The sequence below is a fragment of the Emys orbicularis genome, chromosome 4, assembly GCF_028017835.1.
Source record: "Emys orbicularis isolate rEmyOrb1 chromosome 4, rEmyOrb1.hap1, whole genome shotgun sequence".
Classification (NCBI taxonomy): Eukaryota; Metazoa; Chordata; order Testudines; family Emydidae; genus Emys; species Emys orbicularis.
The window spans coordinates 138,279,539-138,297,396 of NC_088686.1; the positions used below are offsets into that span (position 1 = coordinate 138,279,539).

Genomic DNA, 17,858 nt, shown 5'->3' on the forward strand with positions numbered 1-17,858 from the left:
ATTTAAGTGACTATTGTGCAAGACAAACACCAGCACTGGTACAGCTACACAAGACATGTACACCCGTTTAGGCATTTACATACTGGATTCAAGTTGGGAAGGGAAAATCCCCCCCTCCTTTTTTTTTTTAACCTATCCCATTTGCTCTATCCCAGCAGCTTCCTTCAAGGACAGGCTGTTGCATTCACTGTGGATCACATACTTCTTGCCTCTACCCTGCACAATACAAGATTTGGGTTGAAACAGGACCGATAAGTTAACTGGGCTCACCTCCACTGATAAGCTGCAAAGCAGAACACCCGGTTTCCATCAGTAGTTACTTCAGGGCATCAACTCACCCTGCACTCAGCCCCAGTCACACTCCCTCATGCAGATGTACTTTGCGCTGAGATTCAACTGCCCCTATGGTCTGCAGGGCCAGGGAAGCTATTATCTCAAATCCCTTGAGGCTCAAAATCAGAGGATTTTAGGTGGAATTATGAAGCTCTTCTTCCTGTCATAAGATGAACGATACTTCCCCACGGTTCTGCATAAAACTCATGCCCCCATCTATTCTGGGTATTGTGGTGCTGCAACTCCAGATATGCTGAAGTAGACAGTACCCTGCTTAGCCCTCTCACACCACCAAGTAGAGCCAGAAGGGTTGGGTTTATTTTTCCCAGGTAGTTAATTTGTCCGCTGGGAACTGGATGCTTCCTCTTTGTTCCTAATAGCTTTCCCCCAGTCACTAGCTCCAAACACTGTTAGCTTAGCTCACAGACAATCTTACTCTTCTAATGCCTGAAGTCTGAGCACTTATTAACTCATGCGGTTAGTTTTTGTTTAGTTCCCACATACCACAAGAGCCTTTCCATTATGTGTGTTTTAGATTCTCTTTCTTAAAGAGAGCATCAGGATACGAACTTTTGTAAGTGTTTCTTTGCCTTATCACCACACACATTTAATTTAAATGTGAGCTGTAAAGGCAATCTCTTTGCTTGATCATTTATGCCTTTATTGTGCTCATGCAGATAAGAGATTGAAGCATGACTAGTGATTGTCACTGCTATTCCACTTGCTGCATCAGTGTAGGATAATACTGCTGCATTTGAGTTTGATCACGCTACAGTAAGACGCACACTGATTTCATTGACACTTGGTCTGAAAATCTCTCTGACCACATTGGATCTGGAAGCACGCTTTCCGCTTCCTTTGCGCAACAGAACACAGGACGACTTTCGTTAACACCAAAAGGATTTTAAATGAACAGTTTCATGGTGCTCCTTTCAAATCATAAAATGTGAACTTTACATAGAAATGTGTTTACAAATCATTTCCATTTACACTCGATTCTGCTCATTACTGGCTGGAAATTATATACAGAGACTGGCATTGCAGCTTCACTCATTTGTAAGGAGATTGGAGAATTTATTCAGGAAATAAAAACAGGATTTCCCAGTTCCTAGACATTGTCTTCTGCCTGACATGGCTACTCACAGATGCAGTAGGAGCATGCTAAGCTTTCAGAGAAAAGGGGTACTGCGGGTGCCACCAATCCAAGAGACGTATACTGTGCACAGGGTCCAGGATAACTTGTACTCCTTGGTCAAGTCGGGGCTTCTTGCCGTTCCGGACAGGAGAATCCTGGAACACCAACCTCACTCTGTGATGTCTCATGTCAGTGCTCACGTTTATTGTGAACTGCAGGGAAGAAAATTGGCAATTTCCTTAATAGACATCTAGGCATTTTCTGGAAGCAGTACCTAATTTCTCTTCAAATACTATCTACTACTGTGAATGCTGATCCCTAATTCTTATTGGACAAACATTTTCTTTGTGGTGTTTTACATTTAAACTTTATATTTTCAAATACTTTTTCTTTTTTTTTAAATTGAGGGCCTCCAAAAAGTATGCTTTTCACAAAAAAGATACCAGAAAGACATCATCAAAATTTGAAAGATCAACCAACTCTCTTCTAAAGTTGAAATAAATGTTATTTGGAGCTTTGATCTTACGGAAGTGCAAAGGTGAGAGAACTTGGACACTATTCTCCAATTCTACCTTTAATAGCCATAAGTTATCTAGGGTATTTTAGGTGCTGCTGACTAAGACTCCTAGGCACGATGAGAATACAAATCCTCATCCTTCCTTCCCCCAGGAATGGAGCACATTTCGTTGAAGACAGCTGACAAACCGTCCCTTCTAGTTGGGCCTCGAGGGCTGGTGCCATGAATCTACATCAACCATCAGAGAGTTTAGTGACTTGCAGAAACTAAACTGAAGAGATCCTTGAGTGATGACCCCAATGCACTAGGGAAATGCATATTAATTAGTCTGCTGGTGCAGCAAGATTTACAGACATGCGGTAATGACCAGACCATTTTCTTAGCACATGTGCAGATTTCTTAACACTTACCAAGGTAAATATCATACCCATGACTACCGGCAGGAAGATGAAGTTGAGGGTGGTGATTTGCAGCAGACAGCAGTCCTGATCAGGATTTGTGTGAACATCCTCATACTGAACAGGTGGCTGAAGACCTTTGCAACAGTTACTCTTCAATCTGGGAGGCTTGACATAACGAGACAGACCGGTTCATTCAACTAAACTGAAGCCAACCAGAAATTTCACTTCATGTCTAGAGACCATCCTGGCTCAGCAGCAGATTCCTGCCTAACGCCCAACTGTTCGGGCAAAAGGGTTCCATGTTCAATGAAAACCCTGGGATGGAGGGTTTGCAAGACTGTCTCTTTGAAGACAGACTCTGCAGGTCCTGATAGGGTGCTCGGTATTATACATTTATCCTGAGTCTGGTTAAAGGAGAGTTTCACAAAGATTACTGTCACCCCCTGATAAAAGGGTTGGTTAGCTTTGGAAAGGCTTTCCGTGTGAAGAGAGAAAAGACATTAATTCAACACATTTCAAACTTGGGTCCCTAACCGTAGGCCACTAAATCAAAGTGACTGGCTTTTCAGAGGAGCCGAGTCATCGCAACTCCCCACTGAAGGTATTTGGAGCTATAGATACTCAGCACGTTGGGTTAGGGGCAGGCAATCAGCAGCCTAAATATGGCCATAGGGATCTAATCCTTTAGACACTCAAGACTGAAAACGTTGGCCTGTTTTAAAGCAGTAAGAATTGCCTCCTGCTCTAGTTTTCCTACTCAGCAGCTCCACAAGTGCCTTACCTGCCCACCTCTGCATTTGGCAAGATGTATTTCTTTTACCAGGAGATCGGATTTTAATTGATCTACTGCGCCCATCAATGACAACTCTGGAAGAAAAATCATTATGGCTTCAAAACCTTACCGCCCTGACATTTCAATGGCAAGTGGTTAGCTTTCATACCTGTTTTTTGAATTTGAAGTTAAATTCCCACATAGGTTCTCGTCTGTTCCCTTCAATCTTTCTGCACCAGAAAAGCAAACACTGATATGGGGGGGAGGGGGGGGGAATACAGTAGTAGAGTTAATTATTTCATTTTTAGTGAATTTCAACACAGGCAAAGAGAGCTCAAACTACAAACCACAGGAGCAGCTGAAGAGATGGCAGCAGTCTGGTCCCATTAGTTACATTAATGCATACCTGAGAGACAAGGTGGGTGAAGTAATCTCTTTTACTGGACCACCCACCTTCTCTCCAATATCCAGGGACCGACACAGCTACAACTACACTGCAAACATTAATGCATACCTGGCATTTTCCATTTGTCAGTCAGAAGGTGGCAACCTCGCTATACCAGAGGGTGACACAGGACTTGGGCTCTAGCAGTGCTTCCTCTGTTCCGCTCACCCATTCCACATAGAAGAGGAAAGCAGAATGGACTTTGCTCCTCTACATACTACATGGAATAGCCAAATTAAATTGATAAAATCTCAGGTCAATGTATGCATTCAGCTCACACTCAGAACAGAGCAGGAGTGAGGGAGAGCAAACAGCAGATCAGGGAAGGAGAAATCAAAGAGAGGCAAATGTTAAAAGCGACTGGACAGAGCTGAAAAAGCACGGGGGGGGGGGAGGAGGAGAGAGGAGGCGCACCCAGAGGTCACACTCCCCTCCATTAGGCAACGTCCTAGTATTTCAAAATCACAAAGCAAAGCTTTGGCTGTACAGTTCAACTAGTGGCTCAGAACATTGCTTCTTTTCTAAAGGTGGATGAATACATGGGGTCCGATGCCTCAATGCCAGAGGCAACCAAAGCCTGGATCTGCTGGCAAAGGTCTCTCAGGTATTCTATAGTGTAATCTCTGACTGCCACACCTTTATACAGCCTTACAGCTGTGAGATTCTATGTCCTGGCATGCAATGCTCCATGAAATAGGAGAGTCTTAGCAGAACTACTGTATTCAGGTGAGGGGGGAGGTTAAATAGAGCCCAATATCATATCGATAAGCTGACAGTGACTGGAAGTTGCAGTCATCTGACAGCCATTCAGTAGCCAATAAGGAGAGAGCCTGGCAAATCTCAGTCCAGTTGCCAGAGAGTAAGTGTCCACATCACAAGAGATACCTTCCATAACAACTGACCTGAAGTGGGCCTGCTAACAGCCTCAGCAGGAAGGGAAAGAATGGCATGCGTCATAGAGAAAACTCCCCTCTCACCCAGAGATGGTCTCTCTGGGTCAGAGTTAAGGCCTCTTCTGGGTCAATGTGGGGAAACTGATCTGCCAATGCTGTACCTGCTAGCTGCAGTCACTAACACTGTCAAATCTGAGAGGCCGCACCAGCACTAATTGCTTTCATGGATGGAAAAAAAAGAGAACAAGGGCTGATGCAAACTGCACCTTTTTAATGCAATTTAATTCTAGTTGGGGTGAGGGACTCATGTAACCCCTCTTAGCACCAAGCCTGGGTCACTCCTACTGTGTGGCTTTGCAGTGATACAAGGCCTTTCACTTCACTTCTAAATCATAGTCACAGGCAGGAGTGCTGGAAGGATCTCTGCAGTGGTGAATCCCCTAGAGGTGAAGCACAAAGCTGAAGAGCAGTTAAGCTCAGGAGCATGGGCTAAACGATCTCCCCCACCAGGCAGCAGCGGCAGCAAACAGTTCTAACCGATTACAATACTGACTGCTCCCTGGACCGTGCTTAGCGGGGGGCATGCAGCAGATACTGCTGGGCTTAATTCCATTTGCAGTTGAGTTTGCCGTTCACCTTCTGAGTACATCTACACTGCAGCTGGAGATGTAATTCCCAGGGTGGGCGGACCTACATGCACTCGCTGGAATTAAGTTAACATGCTGAAAATAATAGCGTGGCCATGGGGGGAGCTTAGGCTAGCTGTCCAAGTACCTTCCTACCACTTCTGACTGGGTTACACTCGGGCGGTTAGTCCCTCCTGCCACACGATGACACGACCACTCTATTTTAGCATGCCAGTTTGATCAGAGCCAGTGTGTGTACGTCTAGAGACCCAGAGCCAGCGCGTGCCCTTACAGACACAGCTTCATCTAACAGCTCATGTGATCATGGCAAGTAGTTAAGCACAAAACGGTAAGGGGCAGAGGATGTCATCCGCGTGTCAGCCGTCCTGCCCTTCAGACGTGCACCGTATGGCCTGCTGCTCCACCAAAAATAATGGGGGTGTCTTTAAAGGGCAAACACTTCTGCTGACACCACAACGGCTCCAGTGTCCCACACAAGCTACGCTAGGGAAAGAAGAAAGGAAATTAACGAGGAAAAGCTGGATTCAGTAATATAGGGGTCTGAGTCTCCCTTCGGTGCATGCACAGTTTACACGAGCATCTCCCATCAGTGTTAACAGACCCCTAGGGGTCTAACCAAAACCCCATGAAAGCAAGGAGTCGCAGAGGCAATGTAAGGTCCCATTCAATGGACACCACTGCGCCTAGGCATTGCAGCACATGGAACCAAGAGGACCCAGTCTGGAGTCCAGACGTACAAGGGCATTTGTATGTGTAAGCGGGGGAATGGTCCCGCTATTGTGGGGAACTTTCCTGGCTTCTGCACTACCCCGGTGAAGTGGGCTAACGAAAGGATCCGAGTCCTCGCTCCCACTTCCTTTACCCAGAGGCCTCCCTGCCCTTGAGGACTCCCCTTCCACTCTCCTGTCTGGCAGAGTCCTCGTAAACCCCGACAAGGCTGGGCCCAGGATTCCTGGGGGGCTTGACCCCCAACCCTGCTGTGGTCACCTAGGACAGGGGCTAGGGTGTCCCCACTCCGGGGTACTCTCTTTGCACTGGGCACCTCCCTGACCCACTGATCATTTTATACAATTTAAAGCAAATACAAGTTATTTAATTAACAATTACTTTTAAAAAAGAATAAGGAAAAATGGAAAAGGTTAAAGGAAACACATCACCCTGCTCTGAGGCAGGGAATATCACAAGCAGTGTCTCTGGAACGTCAGGGCAGTTCACAGTCTGTTCCTTGTAGGTCCCGGGCCTCCTTCTCAGGCCCTGGCTGTGCTGCAGGGACGCTGCGGGTCGGACACTTGCTCTGGCGGTGGCCACACGCTCTCAGGCTCTAGGTGGCAGGACCCTTCTTCCCAGCGTCGCCCCTGCCCTGTCAGGGTTACGATCCCCCTCCAAGTCTGGCCTGCAAGGCCTCTTGGCTGAGGTATCTCCCTGCGCTGGGCCCACTGCCAGGGTCCCCCTCACTCTCCCCAGCTGCTCACCGCACCCAGCTCCGGACTGCTCCAGCCCCAGCTCCAGCTCCACTCTGCCTCAGCACGGCTGCTGCTGCTGCTCTGCCTCCAGCTCCCTGGGCTGCTTCTCTGGCCCCTCTGGCTCTGGTTGCTGCAGCTCTCCTCCCAGGGCAGGTCTGCTCTGCAGGCTGCTTCTGTAACTCTGCTTTGGGGCTGCAGCTCTGCTCCCAGCAACTTAGCTCAGGCCCCTGCTCTCTCCTGGCTGTGCTCTGGCTTTGGGGCTGCAGCTCTGCTCCCAGCAACTTAGCTCAGGCCCCTGCTCTCTCCTGGCTGTGCTCTGGCTTTGGGGCTGCAGCTCTGCTCCCAGCAACTTAGCTCAGGCCCCTGCTCTCTCCTGGCTGTGCTCTGGCTTTGGGGCTGCAGCTCTGCTCCCAGCAACTTAGCTCAGGCCCCTGCTCTCTCCTGGCTGTGCTCTGGCTTTGGGGCTGCAGCTCTGCTCCCAGCTCAGGATCTGCTCTCCCTGGGCTTTGTCTCTGGCTCTGTGGCTGCGCCTCTGGCCCCTCTGGATCTGGCACGGTTCTGCTCTCCAGCTCAGCTTGGGCCCCTGCTTTCTCCTTAGCTCGGCCCCACTCTGTCTGACCCAGGCAATTCCAGCTCACACGGAGGACGGGGCCTCCTGACCCTCTGATTAGCCTGTCAATCAGGCTGATCTGGAGCATTGGCCTCTCCCCATTGTTCCTGGGGACTGTCAGTCTCAGGCTCCTGATTTGCCATCGACCCTTCCCCTTTTAGTACTGGGAGCAAGCCAATCAAAACACCCCCACTGAATGTTAGTAAGGGGGCAACAGTCCCCTTACATATGCTTCGATGGGTTGAAGTCAGACCTCTACCGTTATTCTAACAAATGCTTATCACCATTTAATTTCCTTTTTTAAGTGAATGGTAATAAAAAAGTATTACACGCAAGGAATCTTTACAAAACTATTAGTATGGTAGAAGCACCAGGAGTGGGCACCAAAGCCGTTATGATGTGAACGTGAATGAATCCCAGACACTGACCCTTCCACTGCGGGAGGAGGGGGGGTCTACTAATCAGACCAATAGATGGATGGGGTTCAGGCTGCTCTGACGGGTGGTTAGATTCAGAGGGACCACAGGAGGTTAGTGGAACTGCAGGTTTTTTCCCTTCTTTTTAAGGAAGGCATTGCCTGAATGTGATATTCCCTATTAGGTCAGGGAGCAAACAGGTGCAGAGGACTTGTGCACAAAAGGCTGTAAATGCATCTTAATCCTGATCTGCAGCACAACCTACCTGTTGCTGCTCGCTGTTCTCAGTCTTATCTCAGGGCAACTTGCCACTTTAGCAGTGTCTTCACGTGGGGAAGGACAGAAGCAGCAGAGATGTCGCACAGCAAAGAAATGGATTTGTTGTAGTTTGCATAGAGCAGTGATGCTCAGATCTCAGGGGTTCAGGAGCCAAATCACCCATCAACATTACCCCAAAAAGCCACAGTCGTGGGAATTCATTGTTTTATTTACTCTCACAGCAAAATGACTGCGGGTATTCGACAATTGGTTAATAACACAGTAAAAGCATCCTGATTGGTTAATAATTAAATGATACAGTTTTTTAACATCATGTGCTGCAAGAGACACATTAAAGAGCCACCTGTGGCTAGATACACAAATGCTCCAAGCAAGGACTGCAGTTTGGTTTTTGCCCAATGACACAGCAGACAATTTCTCCCCAGCTTCACAGCCACACCCAAAGCAGGCACTTGCTTCGCACGCTAGCTCCGCACCTCATGACACTCCCCCCTTCAGAGAAACCAAAGGTGATGGTCTGCAGGAGCGCAGTGTGAAAGGACTCTCCTTTTAGAGGCTGTCAATGGCATTTGTGATCCTCTGCCACTGACCCAGAAGAAACATTCCAAAATAATATAGTTACAACAGTGCAAGTAGTAGACAAAAATGCCTACCTAGCTCAAACTCCTTTTGGAACCTGGGTTGTGTAGAGGAGGGAAGGGGACAATTGTGGATTGTGTCAGTGACAGAGCTTCCATCACTGTAAAATGACATTTTCCTAATTTGTATTACTGGAGTGCTTAGGAGCTACACACGAGGACCCCATTGTGCTAGGGGCTGTACAAACACAGGTAATTGATAAAACTTCAGAAGTCAAACTCTTCCTAGCTTCCTATGTATATCACTGATCCAGTGCATTTATTTCACTAGGATCCATCTGAATCAGATTTGTTTCTCTGAAAGGGGAATAACAAAAAGCAGAGAGAGTGTACCAGCTGAACACAGGTGGTAGTTCACTTCCCCAAACACTACTACTTACGTTGGAATTCTTTAAAGTGCTGGGGGTAGTCTCTGGAACAGCCGGATTCCTGGAGACACGAGAAGCAAAAGGTTTATACATGTGGTATAACGAACAGATGACACACGCACGGAGGCAGTGCAGCCTTTCCATAGATTCTGGCCGTAAATGGAGAGGCAGGTACGCATCCAGAGTGTAGTGCCTAAAGGAAACAGGGACAAACCCAACACCCCTTGAAAAGCCATAACTGTACTGGATTTCAGGTAAATCTCAGGGAGCTACAAAATAAGTGTTAAAGAAGGTGACTGAACAAAGGGGTCAAACTCTGCTTTTATACCACATCACCCACTGACATCTCTTGGCAGTCACATTGCCCTCCATATATAGCTGGTGTCTGGAGACCTGCAGCCATCTTCAGATTCTGCAAGGGCGCCATACTGTTTCTGCATTAGATGGCCTGCCAGTCTCAAAAGGTCTTCGCACCACGATGTGCCAAGGCTGTGAGTGAGACTTAGCAAGATCTCTAGTATCTTTAGTGTGTGGCACGGAGTACAAAGAGGTTGTGAAGCAAAACAGAAAACAGGCAAGAGTACAAATAGGAAAAGAACGCTGATTTTGTCTGATATATATGCTTAATAATAGGAATAAATGTCAGTCTTCCCAGTGAAAAAGGAGAGTCAAGGATGTGACCAGAGGAAGAAGCTTGAACTTTTGCATAGTGAGCTGACACCTATATGCTCTCCATCTATTCCCTCCTCCTCTTCTGCACCATCTCCCACTTCTACCATCTTTCTGGTTGCCCCTAAAACCCGGCACAGTCTGATACAATGCCTTTATTTTCATTAAGTCCTGCCCCTTGTTAATTTATGGGCAGATCACCGCAAGGAATGCCTGAGACTAAGAGGCAAAACATCACCCAAAAATTAAGCCTTCAAAATGAGGCAATGCCATTACTTTCCTGTAAGCATTTTGTGAGAGCTTTGCACACAAGATGTACTCTTATGGGCACGACATTCTTTTGAGTGTTTAGGCCTTGACAATTAGAGCTCACCACATTTTTAAACATTAGACATACAGGAAGATTACAAATAGTGGTTATTTTCAGACTGTGAAACAGACCGGATAGGAAGCAAATCTCTTAAGAAATACTATTTAAAGTTCTCCAAACCAACATTTAATAGAAACAGCCCAGACTAGGATACAGAGGCACACATGCTGCAACCACATTAGAAAAGAACCATGTCCCAACATCTAGCATGACTGACCCAATGAGGAGATAGATCCCTATTAACAGCTCTGTAGCAAATTCTGGTCCGACACTGATGGACACCCACAAATACTGAAGCGTATGTTTACAAACTCTTTGTGGTCGCACCTTCTGTAGAGTCTGGTCCAAAAGGCAGCAGTGCAAATGACAGTCCAGGCTTTTTTGCAAATCAGAGAAAACTTCACTGTATCTTCTGGACGTATGTAGGAGGCCAGCAACAGCCAGATGTCAATGGGATAATCCTCTCCAACAGCCTCATCAGGGTTTTCTAAGCATAGCAAACACACATTATGTAACACAGCTCCTGCATTATAAACCTTAAGGCATGCAAATTGAGCTGATTGGCTCCTCTCAGTTGAGCACTATTCTGCAAGTGCTGCACGACCTGCCATGAACACACACACTCTGTAAATGAGGTGGCTGTGGGACAGCACAGAGGCCACATTAGCCAAAGACGGGCTCAGTCCATACGCTTGTTTACAGTAGCTCATCATGAAGAAACTTAAGGCTAGAGGCACCTGAACTCCAAAATATTGTTACCCCATAGAGACTGCCGCTCCCTTTGGGTCAGTTCTTTCTTTATAAGAGGCATCAGAGCAGCATTATGGAGCGCTGGTATCTGTTACACCAAATCTCATACAACACTAACCTTCCCAAAAGACTTGGAAACAAGTGTTTGAGGATGGACCATTTTTACACACTAAGGCCAGGTCTAGACTTTACACTCTGTAGGGTATAACTACCTTGTTCAGGGGTATGATAAAGCCACACCCCTGCGTGACACCGTTATGCTAATCTAACCCCGGGCGTAGACAGCGCTATGTTGACGGGAGAACTTCTCACAGACATGGAGCACCTATGGCAACAGGAGAAGCTCTCCCATCAGCTTGGCAGCATCTTTACTAAAGCGCTACAGCAGCGCAGCTGCATCGCTGCAGCTTTTTAAGTGTAGACCCACCCATAGGCCCCACTGGTGCTTTAGGGGACCGGTGGGATTTCACTATCAGCATAAACAAAATGTAGAAAGAGAGAAAGAAACGTATTAGTCATTAAAAAGAACAGGAGTACTTGTGGCACCTTAGAGACTAACAAATTTATTTGAGCATAAGCTTTCGTGGGCTACAGCCCACTTCATCAGATGCATAGAATGGAACATATAGTAAGGAGATACATATACACATACAGAGAACATGAAAAGGTGGGAGTTGCCTAGTTTAAAGTTTCCCTTTTTGACTGTCATTATCTCTTGTGTAACCCACCTTTAAAAGGTGCTTTGTTTTATCTACATTTCAATTACAGCTTTCAGGAAAGCAAACACTTCCAGGAAGGCTTCTCTAGTCATTAACAACCCATTTCCACTCACACGGAGCTCTCAAAACTGTTCCACTAGACTAAAGTTTCACATACTTGTTTAATTCCAAATGCACCTAGAGATACCTGTGCACAAAGCACATATATTTTTCCAACAATCTAATACTATCAATGCTGATGGATTTTGCTCAAGTTTTAAAAGTTAAGATACCTTTTGGGACACGGATATCTCAATAGATTCTACAGGCCTTACTCAGCATTGAGAACTGTGGGAGAGAACTTTCATTTGGATGTAATAAGGGTAGGTAAAAACTGATGATTTTTTTTTTTAATCCCCAAATAGAATTTTTAAAATTAAATTAAATACAGGTGTTTTTTTTTTAATTATCCTATTTAAAATTAAATTTGAAATTGACAACCTGTGTTAAGGCCTAAACTTTTTAAAATATGTTAAAATTATTTAAATTTTACACAAAAAATATTAAGCAGTACATATTTGCTACCAAGTTTTAAAGAATGTCAAGTCACTGGCTGAGCACCTGGAACCAAAGTTTGTTAACATAAGAAAAGAAGAATATAAGAACGGCCATGTTGGGTCAGACCAAAAGTCCATCTAGCCCAGTATCTGGTCTTCCAACAGTGGCCAATGCCAGGTGCCCCAGAGGGAATGAACAGAACAGGTAATCATCAAGTAATCCATCCCCCGTTGCTCATTCCCAGCTTCTGGCAAACAAAGGCTAAACCAGCTTTTAACATTGCAGTAGCCTTTTTGCAGGTCCAGAAAGAGTATTTTCTTAATTTCAGTTTATTCAACTAGTTCAGTTCAATTATTAGTTCATTCAAAGTTGTGACACTGGTTCGGAAGTTGAGAAAGCTGGAAAGCTTGTTTTCATCTTCCCCTCTACGAATAAAAACTAGAGGTGAGAGGATATGATCTACTAGCTCTAAAATCTTGAAGGACATGGCGATCAGAAAATCTGTTCAATTCATTAACTACACAATACTTCCTTTGTTTAATAAATGAGTTTTAAATGTAAAATGTTTTGATAACCTTTTTAATCATCATCCAGTAAATTAGAAAGGAATCAGTCACCATTTTCTACCATGATAAATGTAAAAATTAAGAATCAGAATAAACATAAGTTACGCTATATATTTGTTAAAATAAATGTGTATAGATATAGTGCATCGTCCCGGTTAGCAAAAAGAAGCACCAAATTTAGTGTAAAGGCTGTATTTAGTTGCAAATGAACTTGTTTTAATGTCTATCAACTAGTAAGCATGAACCTTTCTTTAGGAAAAGAACTAAAAAGTACAAATGCAAAACATGATTAAAAGCAATGATTTAAAACAAAAAAACATCCATCCATCCATCAAGGCTTCTCCCACCTGCTGATTTAAATCACGATTTAGATCAATCCACCCTGGATGTAATGCACGCCCTGTTAGGTTGGGGCTGTCTGGGGCCCAAAGATTTCAAACCTAATCTGTGGCTAATCCTCAAGGAGGGATAGAATTTGGGGAGGAATGATAGTCTTGAAATTAAAACTCATGTCTGAAAGTCCAGGCGATCTTGGCTCTTCTATTGACTTATGTCACTTTGGGCTTCGGCATGTTTTTTCTTCTTTATGACGGTAAAGGAGCATTGTAAAAAACTGCTTTGTTTACCTTGGAAATTCAGGTCCTCTGTAGGCTAAAATACTGAGCGCCCCACAATCTTTAAGATATTTGTCCTCACTCACCCCTGGTGACGCAGGGAGGTGCGCCTATTCCCATTGTTAAGGCTGTGGAAAGCTGTTTGCATTTTTTGGTTCAAAAGTTGCTGCCACACTTCGTTAAAGTTGCAGTTACCTATCTGGAATATTGCCAGCACGTTTTTCCAAGGCATGCAGCCTACCTTTCAAAGCAGGGCAGCAACAGATAAGATACACTGGTTGTCCCACTTGGCTCCCAAAGGCAAGCATGATGGAGGAGTGGCTGGACTAAACTTGAATGATGATGTGACCTGGTGCATGGGTTAGCGATGCCACTCAAATTTGCAGCTACTCTAAAAAACTGTGTTAAACGTTGTGGTTTCTGCAACAAGATCACAGCCCAGGATATTTTTTTTTTTTTTACAGCCTTACCCATTGTACAGACAGAGAGAGAAACTAAAAAGTGACTTGCCCAAGGTCACACAGAAAGTCTGAGGCAGAGCAAAAAACTAAACACACGTCTCCCAAGTCCTGGAGTATCGCCCTGACCATTGTGCCAGTCCTCTTCTCCTGGAAACTCTCTTGGCCTCAATTTTGTCATCTCTAAAATGGGGAACTGTTTCTTATCTTACAGGATTGCTGTGAAGCTAAATTCATTATTATTTGTAAAATGCTTTGAGATTCTCAGATGGAAAGGACCACATAAGTCAATTTCTTTAAAATTAACTAAAAGTTACTTTATAAAAACTTACAGTTTTCCTCTCAACTACATGCAATTAAATTCTGTTTGAATTTCAGCTAGGATATTAACCATTGCACTGTGAAGCTGCATAATCCTGTATCCACAGCATTGCAGCCAGGATGGATAAAAATCAATTATTTAAAATAAATAAAAATTGGATTTTCTTTATTTAAATCGGATTTTTTTGATAAAATGCTTTTTGAGGAAAAAACCTATCTAAAGATCGTTTTAATTAAGAAACATTATAGCTCAAAGATATCTCATCATGGAATAGGGATTATAAATTCTAATTCTATAGTATGAGACAATATATTCATGTAATGTTTAAGAAAAGTTTTGTAAATGAGTTCCAATAGTTCATGGATTAGGGACCCAGTTTTATGGGGTTCCAGGGGCTTCTGTATAGATTATTTAGGTTAACCTTTCTATCTACCCAATGGGACTCAGTGCTCAGTCTAGAAGATACCATCAGAGATGCTTAGTTTTGCAGTTCTCAAACTGGGGATTTGTGTCTCCAGAGATAACATGCTTGTTAACAGAAAAAGTGTTTTTAAATAAATAATATAATATATAGAGGTTAGAAATAACAGACCTCAACCCTATTGTCCCTCTGCAAATTTGTGTGCACAGAGTCAAGCCCTTACCTCTCTCTCAAAGTGCAAAGTTTCAAAAAGTTCAATAAATAGAAGATTGTTGGGGGAAGAATACATCTGGACAAGGAGAAGAAGTCTGGAGATAAATGTGAGAAGGGAGGGACAGGCAGTAGAAACAAAAGTGAAACTGTTTGAGCAGCATATTCCTGAAGTCTTGAGGTCTCTCTGAGTGTAGCCTTCATTGATTTGAGAGCTACCATACCATTCTCTCACTAGAAAGGAAAACCTATAATGGCAGCATGCTGTAAGAGAGACCCAGTTTAGGTCTCATCTATCTCTGAGTTGTGAAGAATATGTATTAAGGTTATAACAACCAATAAGAATGCACTTTTATGTAGGAATCCATGATTAAATGGAGTCTTCCTGTCTAGTGATTTAAATCAAATCCACCCTGATAGCAGCTATATAGCTTATCTGCACTGTGGTACAACTTACATCCTACTGAGCTGCACAAAATAGAATTGCTGAAACACAGCTTTATTCAGAAGTGACTAAAAAACACAACTCTGGGTCCTTTGCTCCAAATTTGCTCAGTTGACCCCATAAAAAGACACCCTAACATCTTTAATGAACTGCTAGCCTCACAAACTCAGGCTCGAATCTGAGAGTCAAGCTGTGTTCTTTCAGGCTCATGCATTGGCCTGCTAAACCCAGGGCTGTGAGTTCAATCCTTCAGGGGGCCATTTAGGGATCTGGGGCAAAAATCTAACTGGGGATTGGCCCTGCCTTGAGCAGGGGGGTGGATTAGATGACCTCCCGAGGTCCCTTCCAACCCTGATATTCCATGATTGTTGCCAGCAATAAGGATTATGCAGAGCAAATGCTGCTCTCAGTTACAGATATACAATTCTGTGACTTCCATGGGGTTTCACAGATGTAATTGAAATCGTAATTTGAAGACAATGAGGCTGGACCTGATAATCAAATTTAGTTGATAGCTCTGCTGAAGATGAATGAGCCTGAGCAGTGTTAATTCTGTAAGGCTAACAGCAACTAAAAAAAAGTTACATTTTAACTGTAGCGGCAAATCAACAGGACTAATTCCAATACACACTGGGGCTAGCCTGCTAGAAGGTTGTGTCAGTTTACAGTCACTTTTCTGGGTATAACTGCGCTTGCAAGGATGGTGTCCCTAGCCTCTGTTTGCCAGAAGTTGGGAATGAGCGACAGGAAATGGATCCCTTGATGACTACCTGTTTTGTTCATTCCCTCTGGGGCACCTGGCATTGGCCACAGTCGGAAGACAGGATACTGGGCTACATGGACCTTTGATCTGACCCAGTATGGCCATTCTTATGTTCTTAATATGAACATTAATCTCCCCACAATGCCCATTTATAGATTTTCAATTATTGCTTAAACTGCTAAATAAGTAACAACAGCAAAAGTTGCAGAGTTAATGACGCTAATGGAATCCCTATCTTTTGCATTTCTTGAACGCTTTCATGTTTGCAGGATGACAGGTGATATCCAAAAAGGGAAGAAATTGGGCTTGTGCTTCCAACTCTTCCACCAAGGCAAAAGTGGTTTTGGCTTGCTTTTTACATTAGCAGTACACAGTCTGGGCTTCTTGTTTTGCTGGAATACTTCTCAGAGCTAGGAGAACATCCCAAGAGGCATGAGAATGGAATCTGTGCAAGTGACAAGGGCAGCAATTTTTAGCCCAACTGTTTAAGTCTGTTTTTGTTAACAGACTATTTAACTCACATTCTTAATAAACAACTGGAAGATAAGCTCTGCGTGAAAGATACAACACCCTATACCAGCTTTCAGAGCTCTCACTCCTGTTCTCTAGTCATTCAAGGAATCCTCCCACAAGAACAGGTAATACCTGATACTTTATACAAACAATTCAGCAATCGCCACCCTTTATTTTTCTTTAAAGGGGGAGGAGTGCTCTCCTGAGACATCAAAATAATAAATAAGGCACAAAGTTTCTCTCTTTGCAGGTCTCCTTTCATGTGGCATAACTGTAGGATTTTATATAGTGTTTCAGGAAAGTTTTTATCTGCAGCACATACGTGGTCGAAATCAACCAATTAGGCATGATTCAATCAACTGCAACAATCCACCTTCAGTAAGAAAGGGGAGATGAACCACGTCTCCTACCTAGCATTCCTTTGGTTAAGCGTTTGTGCACACAAGTGCATGCACAAACACATGCACAAACACACTTCACTGAACTCTTTGAAGAGACACATTGCTGATCTCTAAATAGCAGTCACTAGCTTGGCAAACGCAGAAGACGATCCCAGCAAGGACTCTGCAGAGCTGACTGGGTGAGTGAAGGAGTCATACCTTTGTGCCTCTTGCTTTTCTTTTTTCTAGAGGCAGTTCTCTCGTTGGTGCTTTCCTTAGCATCCATTTCATCGCTACTGTCACAGGATTCCCCAGTCACAGTTCCTCAGCAGGAACACGTGAGGCTTCCAAACCACAGAGGGATTTTACTAGAGCCAGAAGAAATAGATTACACACACATACTAAGTACACTATGAGAAGTAGCATGAGCTGGTTAGGGTCTACGAGGGCTGGCTGCAGTTGTTTGAGAGGCATCTACATGAGCAATCTTTGCTAATATACAAGAAAGGATATTTCTTCTGATGTCGTAAGAGTGGATGCTTGGTAACAATCCCAATGGCATAACTAGAGTGATGGGGAGTTATGAATGAATCCACCTGCTCCTCTGACAGATCTAACTGATCTTCTGCATATGACAGACTTTCTTGCCCTGTGGACCTCTTTCTGCCATTTTCAGTTTTGCAAGGACCATGCCTCATCTCTACAAGGCCTGAATTCATGTTCTATTTTCCTGTATGACAACAGACTGTACTGTCACTAAGGGAAGATGATATGGAACTGTCAGAGTAATCCACCAGGACCCAAGTAAAGGATGCTGTTTAAATCCTAACAGGAAGGGGAGACAGAGAGAAAGGAGATTGTGCTGTCTTACAGCACAAAAGATGTGCATGTGAGACAGATCATGCCTGGGGAGCTGTCACTCAAAGAGGGAGTTTTTGGAAGGGATCACTTGGGATGGGAAGGGGAGAGTCTCTCAAATATAAAAAGGGACTGGTTGGAAGAACAAATTACCTGATATACATTTGAGTTTACTTCCTCTGCTGTTTAGACAGTGGTTGTGACAGGCATTGCAACCACATGCAGTATCTGAAGACCATATTATATTAAATTTATGAATGTTCTATCTACCATTGTGGACCAGGGATTGCATTCAACTTCATGGGAAGAAGATTACTACACTCCTCTACAAACTAACCAACCTGCC

General features: G+C 44.2%; 1 protein-coding gene across 1 annotated transcript; it reads right to left on the reverse strand.

Annotated features, from left to right (window-relative positions):
• Nucleotides 1-1,494: 1,494 nt before the first annotated feature.
• On the reverse strand, nucleotides 1,495-16,955 carry LOC135878157 (putative transmembrane protein 183BP). Its single transcript, XM_065403742.1, has 6 exons — nucleotides 16,874-16,955; nucleotides 10,284-10,443; nucleotides 8,930-9,110; nucleotides 3,328-3,408; nucleotides 2,396-2,551; nucleotides 1,495-1,680 (listed from the first exon to the last, which is right to left on the reverse strand). Exons 1-6 carry the CDS (start codon nucleotides 16,938-16,940, stop codon nucleotides 1,495-1,497), a joined length of 831 nt encoding a protein of 276 aa, XP_065259814.1. The 5' UTR covers nucleotides 16,941-16,955.
• Nucleotides 16,956-17,858: the final 903 nt, after the last annotated feature.

What these genes read in the sequence shown, in the direction of transcription:
- LOC135878157 (XM_065403742.1), bottom strand. Translation starts at nt 16,940, where the DNA reads ATGGATGCTAAGGAAAGCACCAACGAGAGAACTGCCTCTAGAAAAAAG. An exon ending in GCACTTTAAAGAATTCCAAC is followed by an intron (nt 3,409 to 8,929) that starts GTAAGTAGTAGT and finishes CCCCCATATCAG; the next exon opens with TGTTTGCTTTTCTGGTGCAG. An exon ending in TGGGTATGATATTTACCTTG is followed by an intron (nt 1,681 to 2,395) that starts GTAAGTGTTAAG and finishes TCTTCCCTGCAG; the next exon opens with TTCACAATAAACGTGAGCAC.